The sequence below is a fragment of the Tamandua tetradactyla genome, chromosome 7 (assembly GCF_023851605.1).
Source record: "Tamandua tetradactyla isolate mTamTet1 chromosome 7, mTamTet1.pri, whole genome shotgun sequence".
NCBI classification, from domain to species: Eukaryota; Metazoa; Chordata; class Mammalia; order Pilosa; family Myrmecophagidae; genus Tamandua; species Tamandua tetradactyla.
This window is the reverse complement of record NC_135333.1, coordinates 165,547,962-165,565,577: the sequence shown is the minus strand read 5'-3', so window position 1 is coordinate 165,565,577 and position 17,616 is coordinate 165,547,962. Positions and strand designations below refer to the sequence as shown.

General features: G+C 35.8%; 2 protein-coding genes across 7 annotated transcripts in view; one reads left to right on the top strand and one right to left on the bottom strand.

Annotated features, from left to right (window-relative positions):
* Positions 1–4,385, top strand: part of USP44 (ubiquitin specific peptidase 44) — an 85,076-nt gene extending 80,691 nt beyond the window's left edge. For all 6 annotated transcript variants that reach the window (XM_077111670.1, XM_077111667.1, XM_077111668.1 and 3 more), the window contains 3 exons: positions 222–330; positions 3,148–3,353; positions 4,120–4,385. In XM_077111670.1, the coding sequence (XP_076967785.1) occupies positions 222–330; positions 3,148–3,353; positions 4,120–4,319 (515 nt within the window). In that variant the 3' untranslated portion in view covers positions 4,320–4,385. The remainder of the gene's footprint in view (positions 1–221; positions 331–3,147; positions 3,354–4,119) is intronic.
* Positions 4,386–7,650: 3,265 nt separating this feature from the next.
* Positions 7,651–17,616, bottom strand: part of METAP2 (methionyl aminopeptidase 2) — a 31,847-nt gene continuing 21,881 nt past the window's right edge. Inside the window, exons 9-11 of the mRNA XM_077111680.1 lie at positions 9,565–9,668; positions 8,928–9,043; positions 7,651–8,339 (exon numbers count right to left, since the gene is read on the bottom strand). Coding sequence (XP_076967795.1) covers positions 8,087–8,339; positions 8,928–9,043; positions 9,565–9,668 — 473 coding nt within the window. The 3' untranslated portion in view covers positions 7,651–8,086. The remainder of the gene's footprint in view (positions 8,340–8,927; positions 9,044–9,564; positions 9,669–17,616) is intronic.

Genomic DNA, 17,616 nt, shown 5'->3' with positions numbered 1-17,616 from the left:
CAGAATTATTATTAAATCATATCTTTGTTTACATATCTGTTGACGTCTGCTAGAACATATGTTTCTTGAAGACAAGGCCCATGTCTTTATCTCTAGCATAGTACAATGCCCATAACACAATAAATGTTTAATTCATGTTTAAAATTCATAAAAAGAAAGTTTATTCAGCCTTTCCTTGTATTAAGTTAAATTTGAATCTCATTTTGTATTTGACATTACAGCAAAGCGTAGAAGGTTTTCCTCAAAACCAGTTGTACTCACAGAGGCCCAGAAACAACTTATGATATGCCACCTACCTCAGGTTCTCAGACTACACCTCAAACGATTCAGGTTAGTAATTGTCTGTCAGCTATACATTTCTAACTTAATTACTCCTTGCATTTATAGTGCCTCAAAATTTAAATACATGTGGTGGATTACATTTTAATACTATATACTTGGTTAGTAGACAATTGGCATTTATTTGTGATTATCATGATGTATAATATTCAGCATATTTTAGATGTAAATTTTTTTCATTTCAGCTATAGCCTATATAACCCTTTTTTTTTTAGTTGTCTTTTTATTGCATATACAACATATATTCATTTTGGAAAGTAAATATAAGCAAGGAGATAAAAATCTATAATCTCACCATCCAAATTGAACCATTTTTATACATTCTTAACCCTTTTTAAAAAATAAATTTTAATGAGGTATAATTTACCTCATTAAATTATATCTTTAAATTATACCTCATTAAAATTTAATATAGGTGATATAGGATAATCATGAATTTTTGTGATTATTAACTGCAGTCATTTATTTACTGAAGTATGCATTATTTGAGTGCTTTTAAATGCAAGATGTTTTATATAAAATAGGATCCTTTTCTTAAAATTATTGTCAGGCATGCACAGAAATGACAGTGAAGTAGAAATAGTAAATACCACAAACTGTATACAAAGAAAGGTTTTGGGAGAATTGGGAAGGAGTTAGCTGATGTCTAAAACTTTCCCAAACCTCTATTGATGTGGCGCTCCACATCATTTGTGTCAGTTCATGTCATGCTATGAAGGGACTTCCTTACCATCCTATTTACAGATAACACCAATCAACCCCCACTAACACATTATCCTGTTTTTTCTTAATGGAAAAAACTATTATCTGCAATTTGATAGCTTAATTGCTCCTCTCTCCCTGCCAGTGTAACGGAAGTTCACTAATGATAGATCCTGTCTTTTTCATCCCTATATTCTAAGGCCCAAAGAACAAAGTAGATGCCCCTAAATATTTATGAAGTGAATGAATAGGGTGATATAGGAGGAGCACTTTAGCTCGAGGAAGGAACAGGGAATGGTACACAACAAAAACTTTAGTGTGACAAGTCAGTTAAGCCCTGTCGTAGTGTATGAAATGAAGTGGCATGAAAACAGGAACATCAGTAAAGTGGTTTATGTTGTATTTCAGGGCACCAGTAATGGGCCAAGGAAAGAGGAAAGATAAGATTCTGAAAAGATAGAATTAAAAGAACTTAAATTTTTGTAACTAACGTTGGAACCTAATTTGCTGCTATAAAGAATTGAAGAATTGCCTCTTCAAAAACATATTCTGGCTATCACCCACCATAAGTGCTACTTTAATCTAGCATTTATAGCTCTCTTTTAATCAAATCAAACTTATTTGACTCTGTTTCCTTCCGTCTTCTGCCCAGAACATTTTGACTCTTCTTACCATACTTATTTCTGATTCAAAGGCTTTGTTAATAGTTATGCTTTTCTTTCCTACTATATTTATCTTCCTTCTTTCTCTTTGCCAGTATATAAGACACATTTAAAAGATAAATCTCAATTTTTTAAGCATTTTTTTCTTTTGGTGGGATAGGAGTCTTTAAGCAGGTTGTAGAAGTAATTTTAAAGTGGCTTTGTAGAGAAAAACTTAGTCTTATACATAGTTTACCACTGACCTTATGAAAAATAAACAAGTACATAGCTAAAAACTGTTGTAATTAATTACCTTTGGTAATCATACCAGTGTGCTGTTAGTAAACAACAAAACCTAAGAAAAGTTCTATAACTTACTGGCAATATTATAAAAGCAAATACCAGTATTATACTTCAGTAAACTAGATTTCAGGAAACTAAAAAAGTAGGCCAAATATAAAATAAATTTAATGATTTTCTGTACAGACAATTCAGATAGAAAAGCAGATTATCAAACATTGGAATGAATTAGCAAGTAGCTACATACATGTAAAAAAAAAAATTCATTAAAAATGGAGAAAAAACATCTAGCCAAATACTAAATTTGAAAGTAATATATTTCACATATCAATACAGAGCAAATAATGGGGGAAAGAATCTAATATCAGTTATGTATCTCTTACTTTTGAGTTATAAGTTATATGAAGAATAAATTTAATTTCAAAATAAATAATCCATGCTTCACTGTTAATCAGTTGTATAGTCTTGAACTCATCATTATAGTTAAGAAAACTGATAGAATGTAAACTTTTTATATTTTCAGTGATATTTTTGGGTTGTTACAGTTTCCTACCCCAGAGATGGGGAGAGGGGAAAAGGGAACTGTGGGTAGCCTCTTTGGTGTCTTTTTGTGGTTCACTACTTTGTAAATGTCAGACTTCTCAACATTTTCTTAATCTTGTGTTTATATGTTCATGTTTTCTTAAATATGTTTAAAAATTTTATTGACTAGTGAATGTGTTTTTTAAAGTATAAAATAAAGCAAGGTAATGTATATATACCTTTTAATATAGTGATTACCTCTGGGAAAAGGAAAAATGAGATTGGGGAGGGGCACTCAGGATCTTTTGAAGAACTGTAAGAAACATTTCTAATACCATTGAGGCTCCCTGGGTATGCCTCCTAATCCTGTTCCCTTCCTCTCTTCTCAGGTAACCAATATTATGAATTGAATTTGGGGTATATTATTATCTTTTTTTTCATCTTATTACTGTATGTTCATTCCTTAGCATAAAGTACTGGGGATCTAACTGATCCATCAATATCTATTTTTATATTTGCCCTATTATATTTGTTACTTTGTATTCTGTGCTCTCTTGGCCCTTCTATTATCATGACTCCATCTATACCTAGTGTGTGGTTATTTTCCCTCGATTTTGTTAATTTTACTTTGGTTTATTCACAGATGGTCAGGATGTAATCACCGAGAGAAGATTGGTGTTCATGTTGGCTTTGAGGAAATCTTAAATATGGAACCCTATTGCTGCAGGGAGTCCCTGAAATCTCTCAGACCAGAATGCTTTATCTATGACTTATCTGCTGTAGTAATGCACCATGGGAAAGGATTTGGCTCAGGACACTACACTGCCTACTGCTATAATTCGGAAGGAGGTGAAGATGGGGAATAAATTTCATATTGGGTTGACATGCAAGTTGGAGTTCAGGCTTTAGCAATTTCTAAAATCTTCACTAAATTATCTTTAGCAGGGTACTTGACCACTTGCTTTCTTTCTAGTACGTCTGCTTCAGCCATGCTGTTCTTAAAAAATGGGAGTTCATGCAGAAAAAAGAATATTTTCTGTCGGTTTGCTGAGTAGTTTTGATTAACAGCCTGTACCAGTAGGGATAGGGAAATAAGTTAAATAAAAGTCAGGAGAGAGAGTGGTACCTTAAAGACACACTTCCAAGAGCAGTTCCTTTGCTTATTGGTTTATTCTAGTTACTTCTCTTAAAGACTGAGGCAAGGCATCAAATGAATTGGGGCATCGCAAGTGTTTGGAACACACTGAGATCACATTTTAACAAATAAATTCACTTCCATTAATCACCTTCATTGACCCTTCTAAGGTAGTCTTTACAAGTGGCAAAAGTGACTGGATTAAGCTTTCGCTTTTTATTTCCCCTTTCTCCATCTACTGTTGAAGAATGAACAAACACCCTCCTCCCTCCACCCCTCCACCCCCCAAAACAACTACTTCTAGAATAAAGGTAGGTAATTCCAGGGTAGCATACCGCCCAAGAAATATTCTCATTAAAAGAAAAAAAATTAAATGGCTAAAAAAATTATTTTTCCCTTTAAAAAAAGCTTACATATATGCTAGAAATTTCTAATGTTCTTTCATAAACATTAAGATACATTGCTATGCTTTATTTCTAGGGTTCTGGGTACACTGCAATGATTCCAAACTAAGCATGTGCACTATGGATGAAGTATGCAAGGCCCAAGCTTATATCTTGTTTTATACCCAGCGAGTTACTGAGAATGGACATTCTAAACTCTTGCCTCCAGAGCTCCTGCCTGGTACCCAACATCCCAATGAAGAAGCTGATACATCTTCTAATGAAATCTTGAGCTGATCCAAAGACATTGGGGCTTTCTTCTTGTGATTTGTATATATAATTTTTAAAAGGGCTGACTTACAATTTTGAGCTTCACTGTTTTTATTTTTTTACCTCTGAATCAATGCACACTATGTTAATATATTTTGTATCTAGCTACAACAGAACTTTTAACAGAGACAAAGTATAAATGCATGTCTATCAACAGCAGGTAACTAAACTTTTTACAAAATACTTGGAAGTTTTAAACGTTTAGTGTTTACCTCAGACTGATGTTACCTCTTTTTTTATTTAATGTCTTATTTGGCCCAGATCATGATTTTGTGCATCCTTCTATGAAAGAAGTTCAAATTGCATCATTTTATATACATTTATTATTTATCTTTTGTAGCTATTTTCTATACAAATCCTTATTAGACATGAAAATTAGACAATTCACTAACACGGTCTTATAAAAAAAAAAAGCATTTCAGACCATTTTGTATAATGAAGCTACCTTTGCCCCTTGAAGGGAGTTAAACCACTACATTCAAAGTGAAATATCAAGGAATCACCTAAATGTGAAATACTTATCAATCACACTCAGTATTCCTGAAGCTTATATTTTAGAGCCCAGAATAGACATTACTTTGGTTAATGGAACTTAATTTTTTTAATGCATTAAGTTTTAATAATTGTTCTTTATTTGGCATAGTCAAACTATATCCAAATGAAAATGGCAGCTTTATAAATAGTATATTTAAGTGAACTTTGGTACTATGGACACAAAAAATGATGGCTGGGACTTACAATAAGCAAATAGGTTTTCTAATAGAAAAGTCGTACCAAAAACTTTAATTTAGCAAACAGTATATTATGTCATATGTACACAGTTTTTAAATCGGGTATGAATTCACTTTATGCATTTGATAAGATTGTATCTCTTTAAGAAGATCTGAGATTTTTAGTTCAAAGGAATAAAAATAAGTCTTTAAGAGAAAATTGCATAGGGCAAAGAGACATTGTACAAAATTGGCACTGGGCAATATATCTAGCATCTCATTTTTCTAAACAACTAAAATATGAATTACTTACTCTTGCTAGGATTATGTCAACACTAGGAGGGGTGAACCTCTTAGGATATCCAAACAGTAGGCCTCAACATTTTAAGACATGATTTAAACTTGCATTTTATCAAGAATATAGTATGAGACATTCTGCTCTTCCCTAATAATCCTGCCAGATCTCTTTATAGTTGTACTGCTGCCAAGTCTTATTCAGAAAGGGTAGAGTCCCACTAACGTCTGTAGATCAGCTCTGTAAGGTCTTAGTTCAGTGTTAACCATGGGATGATCATTTATTTATTCCTTTTTAAGTTGGTTTGTTCACAGATTGAAATCTCAGCAAAAGAAAATATCCTGTACAATGTTAATAGTGTTTGCCAGTAGTGATCATCTATAAACTTGAAAAGGACCTCTTGGTAAATTTTTCTTTAAATCATCTAAGACAGCTGATACTGAAGTGCAATGAGAATTTATCACTGAACAGACAAATCATTTGTGCCAAAAATACAGTTTTGAGTATAAAATGGCTAGGGCTTAAAACTGTTCATTTACTAAACACCTATGCAAGTTGTTACCTCAACTGTTACATAATTGTACCTCATTAAAGATTTATGTGGACAAGATACCTGAGTCTAGCCTCTTTTCATTTCAAGAACTTTCTTACTTAGGTTACTTGCCGTATACATTTTAGCTTATGAAAGTAAAAATTTCCTTTCTCTTAGCACCTAATTTTAATTGTAAGTTTCTTAAACAACTCTTGAAGCTACATTGTTTCTAATGGTGTTGCTTTTTTCAGTACTTATTTCCATGTAAAAATACATGGGCAAGAAATAGAATAAAACTAAAACCTACACAATGAACAGAAACAGATTTTCTCAGCACGGATTTCTACATTCTGCTAAATTAATCTAGCCAAAACAACATTTTGTTTGTAAAATAATTTACTAGAAGGCACTATTGTTAAACATCAAACTAATGATTTGTTACTAATCGGTACATCATCATAAACGTGACAAAATATATATGGCTAATAGGCAAACGATACAATTCTAACGTGACAGCTTTCCTATTTACAAGATCAATCATAAATCCCTTCCATTCCAGGGGCATGCACTGAGGCCATTGCTCCCAATAGTTCCCTGGAAGAGAGCTTGGAGCTCATAATTGGTTTGAGATCATTGTTACTAAAGAGGTCTTACAAAGCTCTAAAAATTTGCTTACAAGGGTCAATTCTAAAATTCCTGGGCTTAAAAAAGTTATGAACTCAAATCCCCAAAGGAGCTAACTGGATGGTCCAATATATTTGTCCAGGCATGAATTGGTGAGCTCAGCCACTAGCACAGAAAATGGAGAAATTATTCAAAGGTAGCTATTGAACATCACCACCATAATAAACGCGGCCCATATGGCTAAAAACAAGATTTTTTTCTTTTTATCCCAAAAGATAACAATTGTTTATAGCTCCAATACTGAAAGTACAGCTTTGAATAAGTGATCTAGATACAGAAATTACAGGCTTTCTATGAGACAAATGTTAAAATATGAACTAAAAAGTATCCCAGAGGCAAAATCTTGTGCTAAAACAAATTAAGGCTTTTCCTTACATGTTTGAAATTGTGTTGGAACAAATCATTTACGTGTAAGAATTCAAGCAATTCATTGAATCAGTAGTGGGGCTCAGTTCAAATAAGTAAATATGACACATCTTATTTACTTACTACACCTTACAAATAGTAGCCCTTAGCTGCTATTAGCAGGATCACTGGAACCTCTCTTCCTGAAATACCACCCATAATATAATGAATCCAAGTCAATAAAGGGGCAGGGAAGGTGTTTAAGAATTTGGCTTGCTGATGAAAAAAGTCTAATAACTTCAATTTAGGTTTTCTAAGTAGAATAAGACCCAAACATCAAAGTATTCTTGGTTTTCCTTGCTTTTGTGGCTTTAAATGCCTTTTGGGTCTGTTTTTTAGGAAGTACATTTCCCAATAAATACTACTAGACAAAGGTTCTTAATGTTCCCACTCTACTTAATCAAGGTTTCAAGTTGGCAAAATTCTCCTATGTTCTTAATTAGTGGGTCTTTCTAATGACAGAAGAAAAGACAAGAACTAACATGGTCCTATACAGAAAGGCAAAATAGTCCCAAAGCTGTATATTCATTTATGTAGATCTTGTTTAAGCCATTATGTCAGAAGTTTTCAGTGTAGAGGTTTACAATCTAGACACAAAGCTCCATATTTCCCTCCAGTGAGTTGAGCGATTTCCTGTCCAGAATTATAACCACAGACATTGAAATGCAGCTCTGAGATCTGAAAATGTCTTTATTTTTTAGAAAATGGATTCCAGAAGGTTAAAAAGCAACACCAGAGGGCATTGGTGCAGAACTGGATGTAGTCATTCAAAGCATTCAAGTTCGAATATGGTAATATAAATATCTGGAAAGCATCTCTTACATGTTCAAAACAAAATGTAAACCTCATTCCTAACTAATTTGAGCTTTAGAGCATTTTCCTAGATAGGGGAGAAAAAACAGTTAACATAAAAGTCCTGAAAGCTTTTTTCTTGGTTAATTACATTAGAAGGTTTGCCTCTGATCAAATTCCTTGCTTTTTAAACATGGATAAAAGTATTACATAGGTCCACTATTAAAACAGACAAAATGTTGCAAATTAATTCTGGTATAATGTATTCCAAACAAAGCTTAGAAAATAAAGATGTTGAGGTGGCTTTGGACTAAATTTAATAGTCATCTCCTCTGCTGACAACTTCTTTACATGTTGGACGCAACAATATGGTATGCTCAAACTGTGCTGTATATGATCCTTTGATGTCACATAATGGGGGATATGGATCTACAATGCCCAAGTCACAAAGATTCTTCAGAGCCATCAAGTATTTACTCTCTCCCAAGCGATCCAGCCATCTGCGGCAGAAGGCAAGGGTGCCAAAGTTTTCATTGATAACATTTAGCAAGTGTTTTGTTCTTGGAAGCCTAGGAAAGAATATCCAAGATTAATAGCTGGAATTACCACCTAATTTCCCCCATTAAGAAAAACCCAAACTTTAACTGTCTTCATCTGGTAATTAAAGTTTAAAAATGTTTTTTATTGCCTCTTTCAACAATCAAACAGAGTATATAATAGACCTGTACCTAATTATATATGCCAGCTAAATAGGGGACCAGATGGAGGGCATTTTAATCACATTTATGGGTATATTCATGTATATGTTAAATTCCCAATACTGATTCATCTATAGAGGAGTATGGTGGGGTTTTCATGCATCGAGTTCAATATCCATAAAAAGTAGATGTAAATCCATACTTCATCTCCAAAAGTTAAAAAAAAAAAAATCAAGTTTACCAATGGGAATATATTAAAAACAAAAATCTAAAATGCTAGCAAAATCTCAAATTATTACTGGAAACCGGATCTGAAGAAAATATTTTTACCTCAATGAAAAGAGGCAATTTTTTTGCTGTATTGTAAAGATACAGAACTGTACCACCTCGGAAGTGTGTCACATTTTAAAAAATGCTGTTAACTGGGAAGAGAAACTTGGTCATGTTAAAATTTCTCACCTTATTGGCACATGTCCAACATCAAAATTTTTCATGTAGTGTGAACATTCCATATCATCATGAACCACACCTTTGCCGGTGCTGCCAAAGGTTTCAATGGCATACACTTCTCCTTCCTTAAAACAATATATAAGGGTCAAAGGGAGAGAAGAAAAATTCTGAACTAATCAATTACTATCTCTTGACTTCAAGGGTGAAGTATTCCCTACCTCATGTGAGAAGCAACATGAAATATCCCCCGGCATTCTTTATCCACATTTCCCTGCTTTATTCCTTAGTATTTTTTGGTCTTTGTGTCCCCTAATTAGAATGTAGGCTTTACATGGGCAGGGCATTTTGTTTTGTTCACTAATTCAGTCCACGGTGTCTAGTAAAGAGACTAGCACATAGGAGATATTCAATAAATATTTGTCAAGTATTGAATAAACAATTCTTTGATGGCTCCAACTGTTCATTTAGCACTAGTCTGACCAGTTATATTTCTTATATTCACACAGTCCAGTTCCTACTGGGGTAGGTAAAGATGGCAAGTTAATTTTGCTCAACATACTGTATACTTTGAACTATTACTCGCTTTGGTTTGGAAAAAAAATCAAAATAATTTTCACAAAAGAACAAGGGTTGATGGCATACATACCTCCATTCTTGTTGCTTCTCCTCCTTTCACAATGGGCACTGTTTTTCCAGCATGTATTCTATATGGCCCAATGGAATGGCCATTTAGATTACGGATTGGTTTCACTATCATAATAAATAGGAAAATAATATTCAGGGTCTCTAGAAGCACAAACATCTCTTGACCTTCTGGTACAGAGCTCAAGCATTTACATTAAAACGATATGGCTCTATGAGCTCACCTGACATTAAGGTCATTAAAAGCAAATTAGAAATCTACTGGAATATGAAAAAATGCTTACTACAATGTTACTAGTTAAAAACTGTAAGAGTACGGGATTGGAGAAAAAAATATATGGATAATGACAGAATGGGGGTCATCAAATGAGGTTATTTTCAAGATAAAATATGGTGTATTAATAAAAAACATAAAATGTCATGTATACAATTAGAAATATGAAAAATGGGAGAACTATGAAATCTTAAATTTTCTTACTACATATTCTAAACAACCCAAATGTCTTGAGATCAATAGTTGAAAGAATAGACACACTGTGGTATTTTCACACAACGGAATACTATTCAACAATAAAAATGAAGAAGTATTCCCTCTTTGTCCACCGGCCCGGCGCGGGGCTCACGCCCCGCCAGCCAGCCTGCCCTCCTCTCCCTCTTTGTCCGCCGGCCCGGCGCGGCGATCATGCCCCGCCAGCAAGCCCGCCCTCCTCTCCCTCTTCCCCCTTCTGCTCTGGCGGCGCTCCATCCGCCATCTTATCCTTCCCTTTTTCCTCCTGCTCCGGCAGCTCTCCAACCACCACCGTGCCCTCTTCCGCCTCACCGGCTCCTCCGCCACCGGCCTCGACAGCCTTGCCACCCTCACCTTTCCTCCTCCAGAACAGCTACTGGGGGGGTGGAGACAATACAGAGCAGCTCCCAGAGCCATGACGGAGATCAAAGGGACGGCGTACCCCATCCTGGAACGGCTGACTGTCTGGGAGAACCAGCCCCGGTGAGATCGCTGAGGGGCGCGGGCTTTCCCGGGCGGGACCCGTGGCGGCTGGCGCCCCCACCACGCGAGGCCCCCCGGACCAACTGAGAGAGTTGGGTCGGAAATCCCCAGACCGCAGAGAACGGTGACCGGGGGATCCCTTCCAAACAAGTGACTCCCCGGTCCGACTGGGAACAGTGCACTCTTTCGGGCTGCAGCAGCTGGCGCCCTCCCGCCACGCTTGGCGCCTTGGGCCGACTAGGAAATTCGGACGGGCGCTCTCCCGGGCTACGGCGGCCGGCAACCCTCCCCGCGTTCGGACCCCCGGGCCGGCTGGCACTCTTCCAAGCTGATTCGGCTGCCGAACCTCCCCCATGGCGAGAGTTTTCCAAAGTTAAAGGACCCACAGCAACTTTTACTAGTGGAACCCGTAGACAAACGTGTGCCACGAGCGCCACCTACTGGACAGGATAGGAAAAACAGAACCCAGAGATTTCACAGAAAAATCTTTCAACCTGTGGGGTCCAACACCCAGGGAGATTTGACTAAATGCCCAGACGCCAGCAGAAGATAACGGATCACGCTCAGAAAATTGAAAATATGGCCCAGTCAAAGGAACAAACCAATAGTTCAAATGAGATACAGGAGCTGAGACAACTAATGCTGAATATACGAACAGAAATGGAAAACCTCTTCAAAAACGAAATCGATAAATTGAGGGAGGACATGAAGAAGACATGGGCTGAACAAAAAGAAGAAATAGAAAAACTGAAAAAAACAAATCACAGAACTTATGGAAGTGAAGGATAAAGTAGAAAAGATGGAGAAAACAATGGATACCTACAATGATAGATTTAAAGAGACAGAAGATAGAATTAGTGATTTGGAGGATGGAACATCTGACTTCCAAAAACAAACAGAAACTATCCGGAAAAGAATGGAAAAATTTGATCAGGGTATCAGGGAACTCAAGGACAATATGAACCGCACAAATATACGTGTTGTGGGTGTCCCAGAAGGAGAAGAGAAGGGAAAAGGAGGAGAAAAACTAATGGAAGAAATTATCACTGAAAATTTCCCAACTCTTATGAAAGACCTAAAATTACAGATCCAAGAAGTGCAGCACACCCCAAAGAGATTAGACCCAAATAGGCGGTCTCCAAAACACTTACTAGTTAGAATGTCAGAGGTCAAAGAGAAAGAGAGGATCTTGAAAGCAACAAGAGAAAAGCAATCCATCACATACAAGGGAAACCCAATAAGACTATGTGTAGATTTCTCAGCAGAAACCATGGAAGCTAGAAGACAGTGGGATGATATATTTAAGTTACTAAAAGAGAAAAACTGCCAACCAAGACTCCTATATCTGGCAAAATTGTCCTTCAAAAATGAAGGAGAAATTAAAACATTCTCAGACAAAAAGTCACTGAGAGAATTTGTGACCAAGAGACTAGCTCTGCAAGAAATACTAAAGGGAGCACTAGAGTCAGATACAAAAAGACAGAAGAGAGAGGTATGGAGAAGAGTGTAGAAAGAAGGAAAATCAGATATGATATATATAATACAAAAGGCAAAATGTTAGAGGAAAATATTATCCAAACAGTAATAACTCTAAACGTTAATGGACTGAATTCCCCAATCAAAAGACATAGACTGGCAGAATGGATTAAAAAACAGGATCCTTCTATATGCTGTCTACAGGAAACACATCTTAGACCCAAAGATAAATATAGGTTGAAAGTGAAAGGTTGGGAAAAGATATTTCATGCAAATAACAACCAGAAAAGAGCAGGAGTGGCTCTAAGAATATCCAACAAATTAGACTTCAAATGTAAAGCAGTTAAAAGAGACAAAGAAGGACACTATCTACTAATAAAAGGAACAATTAAACAAGAAGACATAACAATCATAAATATTTACGCACCGAACCAGAATGCCCCAAAATACGTGAGGAATACACTGCAAACACTGAAAAGGGAAATAGACTCATATACCATAATAGTTGGAGACTTCAATTCACCACTCTCATCAATGGACAGAACATCTAGACAGAGGATCAATAAAGAAATAGAGAATCTGAATATTACTATAAATGAGCTAGACTTAACAGACATTTATAGGACATTACATTCCACACAGCAGGATACACCTTTTTCTCAAGTGCTCATGGATCATTCTCAAAGATAGACCATATGCTGGGTAACAAAGCAAGTCTTAACAAATTTAAAAAGATTGAAATCGTACACAGCACTTTGTCGGATCATAAAGGAATGAAGTTGGAAATCAATAATAGGCGGAGTGCCAGAATATTCACAAATACATGGAGGCTCAACAATACACTCTTAAACAACGAGTGGGTCAAAGAAGAAATTGCAAGAGAAATTAGTAAATACCTCGAGGCGAATGAAAATGAAAACACAACATATCAAAACTTATGGGATGCAGCAAAGGCAGTGCTAAGAGGGAAATTTATTGCCCTAAATGCCTATATCAGAAAAGAAGAAAAGGCAAAAATGCAGGAATTAACTGTCCACTTGGAAGAACTGGAGAAAGAACAGCAAACTAACCCCAAAGCAAGCAAAATGAAAGAAATAACAAATTTAGAGCAGAAATAAATGAAATTGAAAACATGAAAACAAGAGAGAAAATCAATAAGACCAGAAGTTGGTTCTATGAGAAAATCAATAAGATTGATGGGCCCTTAGCAAGATTGACAAAAAGAAGAAGAGAGAGGACGCAAATAAATAAGATCATAAATGGAAGAGGAGACATAACCACTGACCTCACAGAAATAAAGGAGGTAATAACAGGATACTATGAACAACTTTACGCTAATAAATACAACAATTTAGATGAAATGGACGGGTTCCTGGAAAGACATGAACAACCAACTTTGACTCAAGAAGAAATAGATGACCTCAACAAACCAATCACAAGTAAAGAAATTGAATTAGTCATTCAAAAGCTTCCCAAAAAGAAAAGTTCAGGACCAGATGGCTTCACATGTGAATTCTACCAAACATTCCAGAAAGAATTAGTACCAACTCTCCTCAAACTCTTCAAAAAAATCAAAGTGGAGGGAAAACTACCTAATTCATTCTATGAAGCCAACATCACCCTCATACCAAAACCAGGCAAAGATATTACAAAAAAAGAAAACTACAGACCAATCTCTCTAATGAATATAGATGCAAAAATCCTCAATAAAATTCTAGCAAATCGCATCCAACAACACATTAAAAGAATTATACATCATGACCAAGTAGGATTCATCCCAGGTATGCAAGGATGGTTCAACATAAGAAAATCAATTAATGTAATACACCATATCAACAAATCAAAGCAGAAAAATCACATGATCATCTCAATTGATGCAGAGAAGGCATTCGACAAGATTCAACATCCTTTCCTGTTGAAAACACTTCAAAAGATAGGAATACAAGGGAACTTCCTTAAAATGATAGAGGGAATATATGAAAAACCCACAGCTAATATCATCCTCAATGGGGAAAAATTGAAAACTTTCCCCCTAAGATCAGGAACAAGACAAGGATGTCCACTATCACCACTATTATTCAACATTGTGTTGGAGATTCTAGCCAGAGCAATTAGACACGAAAAAGAAATACAAGGCATCAAAATTGGAAAGGAAGAAGTAAAACTATCACTGTTTGCAGACGATATGATACTATATGTCGAAAACCCGGAAAAATCCACAACAAAACTACTAGAGCTAATAAATGAGTACAGCAAAGTAGCAGGTTACAAGATCAACATTTAAAAATCTGTAGCATTTCTATACACTAGTAATGAACAAGCTGAGGGGGAAATCAAGAAACGAATCCCATTTACAATTGCAACTAAAAGAATAAAATACCTAGGAATAAATTTAACTAAAGAGACAAAAATCCTATATAAAGAAAACTACAAAAAACTGCTAAAAGAAATCACAGAAGACCTAAATAGATGGAAGGGCATACCGTGTTCATGGACTGGAAGACTAAATATAGTTAAGATGTCAATCCTACCTAAACTGATCTACAGATTCAATGCAATACCAATCAAAATCCCAACAACTTATTTTTCAGAAATAGAAAAACCAATAAGTAAATTTATCTGGAAGGGCAGGGTGCCCCAAATTGCTAAAAACATCTTGAGGAAAAAAAACGAAGCTGGAGGTCTCGCGCTGCCTGACTTTAAGGCATATTATGAAGCCACAGTGGTCAAAACAGCATGGTATTGGCATAAAGATAGATATATCGACCAATGGAATCGAATAGAGTGCTCAGATATAGACCCTCTCATCTATGGACATTTGATCTTTGATAAGGCAGTCAAGCTAACTCACCTGGGACAGAACAGTCTCTTCAATAAATGGTGCCTAGAGAACTGGATATCCATATGCAAAAGAATGAAAGAAGACCCGTATCTCACACCCTATACAAAAGTTAACTCAAAATGGATCAAAGATCTAAACATTAGGTCTAAGACCATAAAACACTTAGAGGAAAATGTAGGGAGATATCTTATGAAACTTACAATTGGAGGCGGTTTTATGGACCTTAAACCTAAAGCAAGAGAACTGAAGAAGGAAATAAATAAATGGGAGCTCCTCAAAATTAAACACTTTTGTGCATCAAAGAACTTCATCAAGAAAGTAGAAAGACAGCCTACACAATGGGAGACAATATTTGGAAATGACATATCAGATAAAGGTCTAGTATCCAGAATTTATAAAGAGATTGTCCAACTCAACACAAAAAGACAGCCAACCCAATTATAAAATGGGAAAAAGACTTGAACAGACACCTATCAGAAGAGGAAATACAAATGGCCAAAAGGCACATGAAGAGATGCTCAATGTCCCTGGCCATTAGAGAAATGCAAATCAAAACCACAATGAGATATCATCTCACACCCACCAGAATGGCCATTATCAACAAAACAGAAAATGACAAGTGCTGGAGAGGATGCGGAGAAAGAGGCACACTTATCCACTGTTGGTGGGAATGTCAAATGGTGCAACCACTGTGGAAGGCAGTTTGGCGGTTCCTCAAAAAGCTGAATATAGAATTGCCATACAACCCAGGAATACCATTGCTGGGTATCTACTCAAAGGACCTAAGGGCAAAGACACAAACGGACATTTGCACACCAATGTTTATAGCAGCATTATTTACAATTGCAAAGAGATGGAAACAGCCAAAATCTCCATCAACAGAAGAGTAGCTAAACAAACTGTGGTATATACATACGATGGAATATTATGCAGCTTTAAGACAGGATAAACTTATGAAGCATGTAATAACATGGATGGACCTAAAGATCATTATGCTGAGTGAGTCTAGCCAAAAACTAAAGGACAAATACTGTATGGTCCCACTGATGTGAACGGACAATCGAGAATAAATTTGGAATATGTCATTGGTAACAGAGTCCAGCAGGAGGTAGAAACAGGGTAAGATGATGGGCAATTGGAGCTGAAGGGATACAGACTGTGCAACAGGACTAGATACAAAAACTCAAAAATGGACAGCACGATAATACCTAATTGTAAAGTAATCATGTTAAAACACTGAATGAAGCTGCATCTGAGCTATAGGTTTTGTTTGTGTGTTTGTTTGTTTTTTTTTGTTTTTTTTTTACTATTATTATTACTTTTATTACTTTTCTCTATAGTAACATTCTATATCTTTTTCGGTTGTGTTGCTAGCTCTTCTAAACCGATGCAAATGTACTAAGAAACGATGATCATGCATCTATGTGATGATGTTAAGAATTACCGATTGCATATGTAGAATGGTATGATTTCTAAATGTTGGGTTAATTTCTTTTTTTTCCGTTAATTAATTAAAAAAAAATAATGAAGAAGTAGGGATAATGCAACAATAAATCCAAAAGACAGGAGCAAAAGATGGCATACTTATATACAAAGTACAATTTCATTTATATCAAGTTCAAAATTAAACATAATTTGGGGATGCATAATTAGTAAAGCTATAAAGAAAAGCAAATGCAAATACCTTAATAATCAAGACAATGGTTCACTAAAGGGCTCTATAACGGGGAAGGAGTCTACAGCGCTGGAGGTTCTGGAATGCTGGCAATATTCTATTTCTCAAGGGGTGAGGTCATACAACTTTTACAATCGTTCAGTTAAATTTTTATACCTCATGCACTTTCAGGGTTATATTTCACAATAATTTTTTTTTAATCTAGTCCTACAATAATTTTAGTATCCTTAGTAAGGCTACCTTTTACACAGAATTAGGCAGCAAGTTAATTTTTTCCAAATCGTTAACAATGAAGTAAAGAGAAGTATATTACAAAGATGTACAGAAACCTTTTAAACATATGATCATTTGCTGGAAACTAAAGTTCTCAGTTACCTAATTTAAAAAATCCTCCTTATATAAATTAGTTAAACTGATCTTAAAATTCAGCAATCATTACTATTTCCCCAAGACCTAGCAAACTGACTGCATAAACCAATCAAATACTCTTAAGGTTTCTTAGCTTTAACAGCCTAACGTGAACAAGCTATAGGCAAAGTTATATGGGTGTCCATTTTTCCTGATACATGTTATGACTGACAGAAGGAGCGAAATCTATAGCTATAATGGCAACTTTTCAGTTCTACATCTTCCTGATCAAGGTAGCTGAAGTCACTCCTCTGATGGCCCAATTCTACTGTGGTTTTGGAACTGCTCTTGGAGGCTCAGCATATAGACTATTTCTTCATCGTCCTGATATTATAAGTTATCTAATCCTTTTCTTTTTGATCTAGTGAAAATGATTTTGTTGTCTTCAACTAAGAATCTTGATTAATAAAATAACTAGTATCAAAAGTAGGGTACTGAAATAGAACTAAAAATGTTGCACTGTCTCATCTGCCATGCCAGAGACCTGCGTTTGATTCCTGGAGGCTGCCCATCCCGCCCCCCCAAAAAAGAAAAAAATGTTGCACTGACTTAGTGGAAGAGGTAAGAAGGCAGATATTAAGGAGTCCAATATTGCAGGATGGAACTGTTTGTGGTGACTAAACATTAATTCAAATTATAACTTGCCATGCCAATACAGACCACA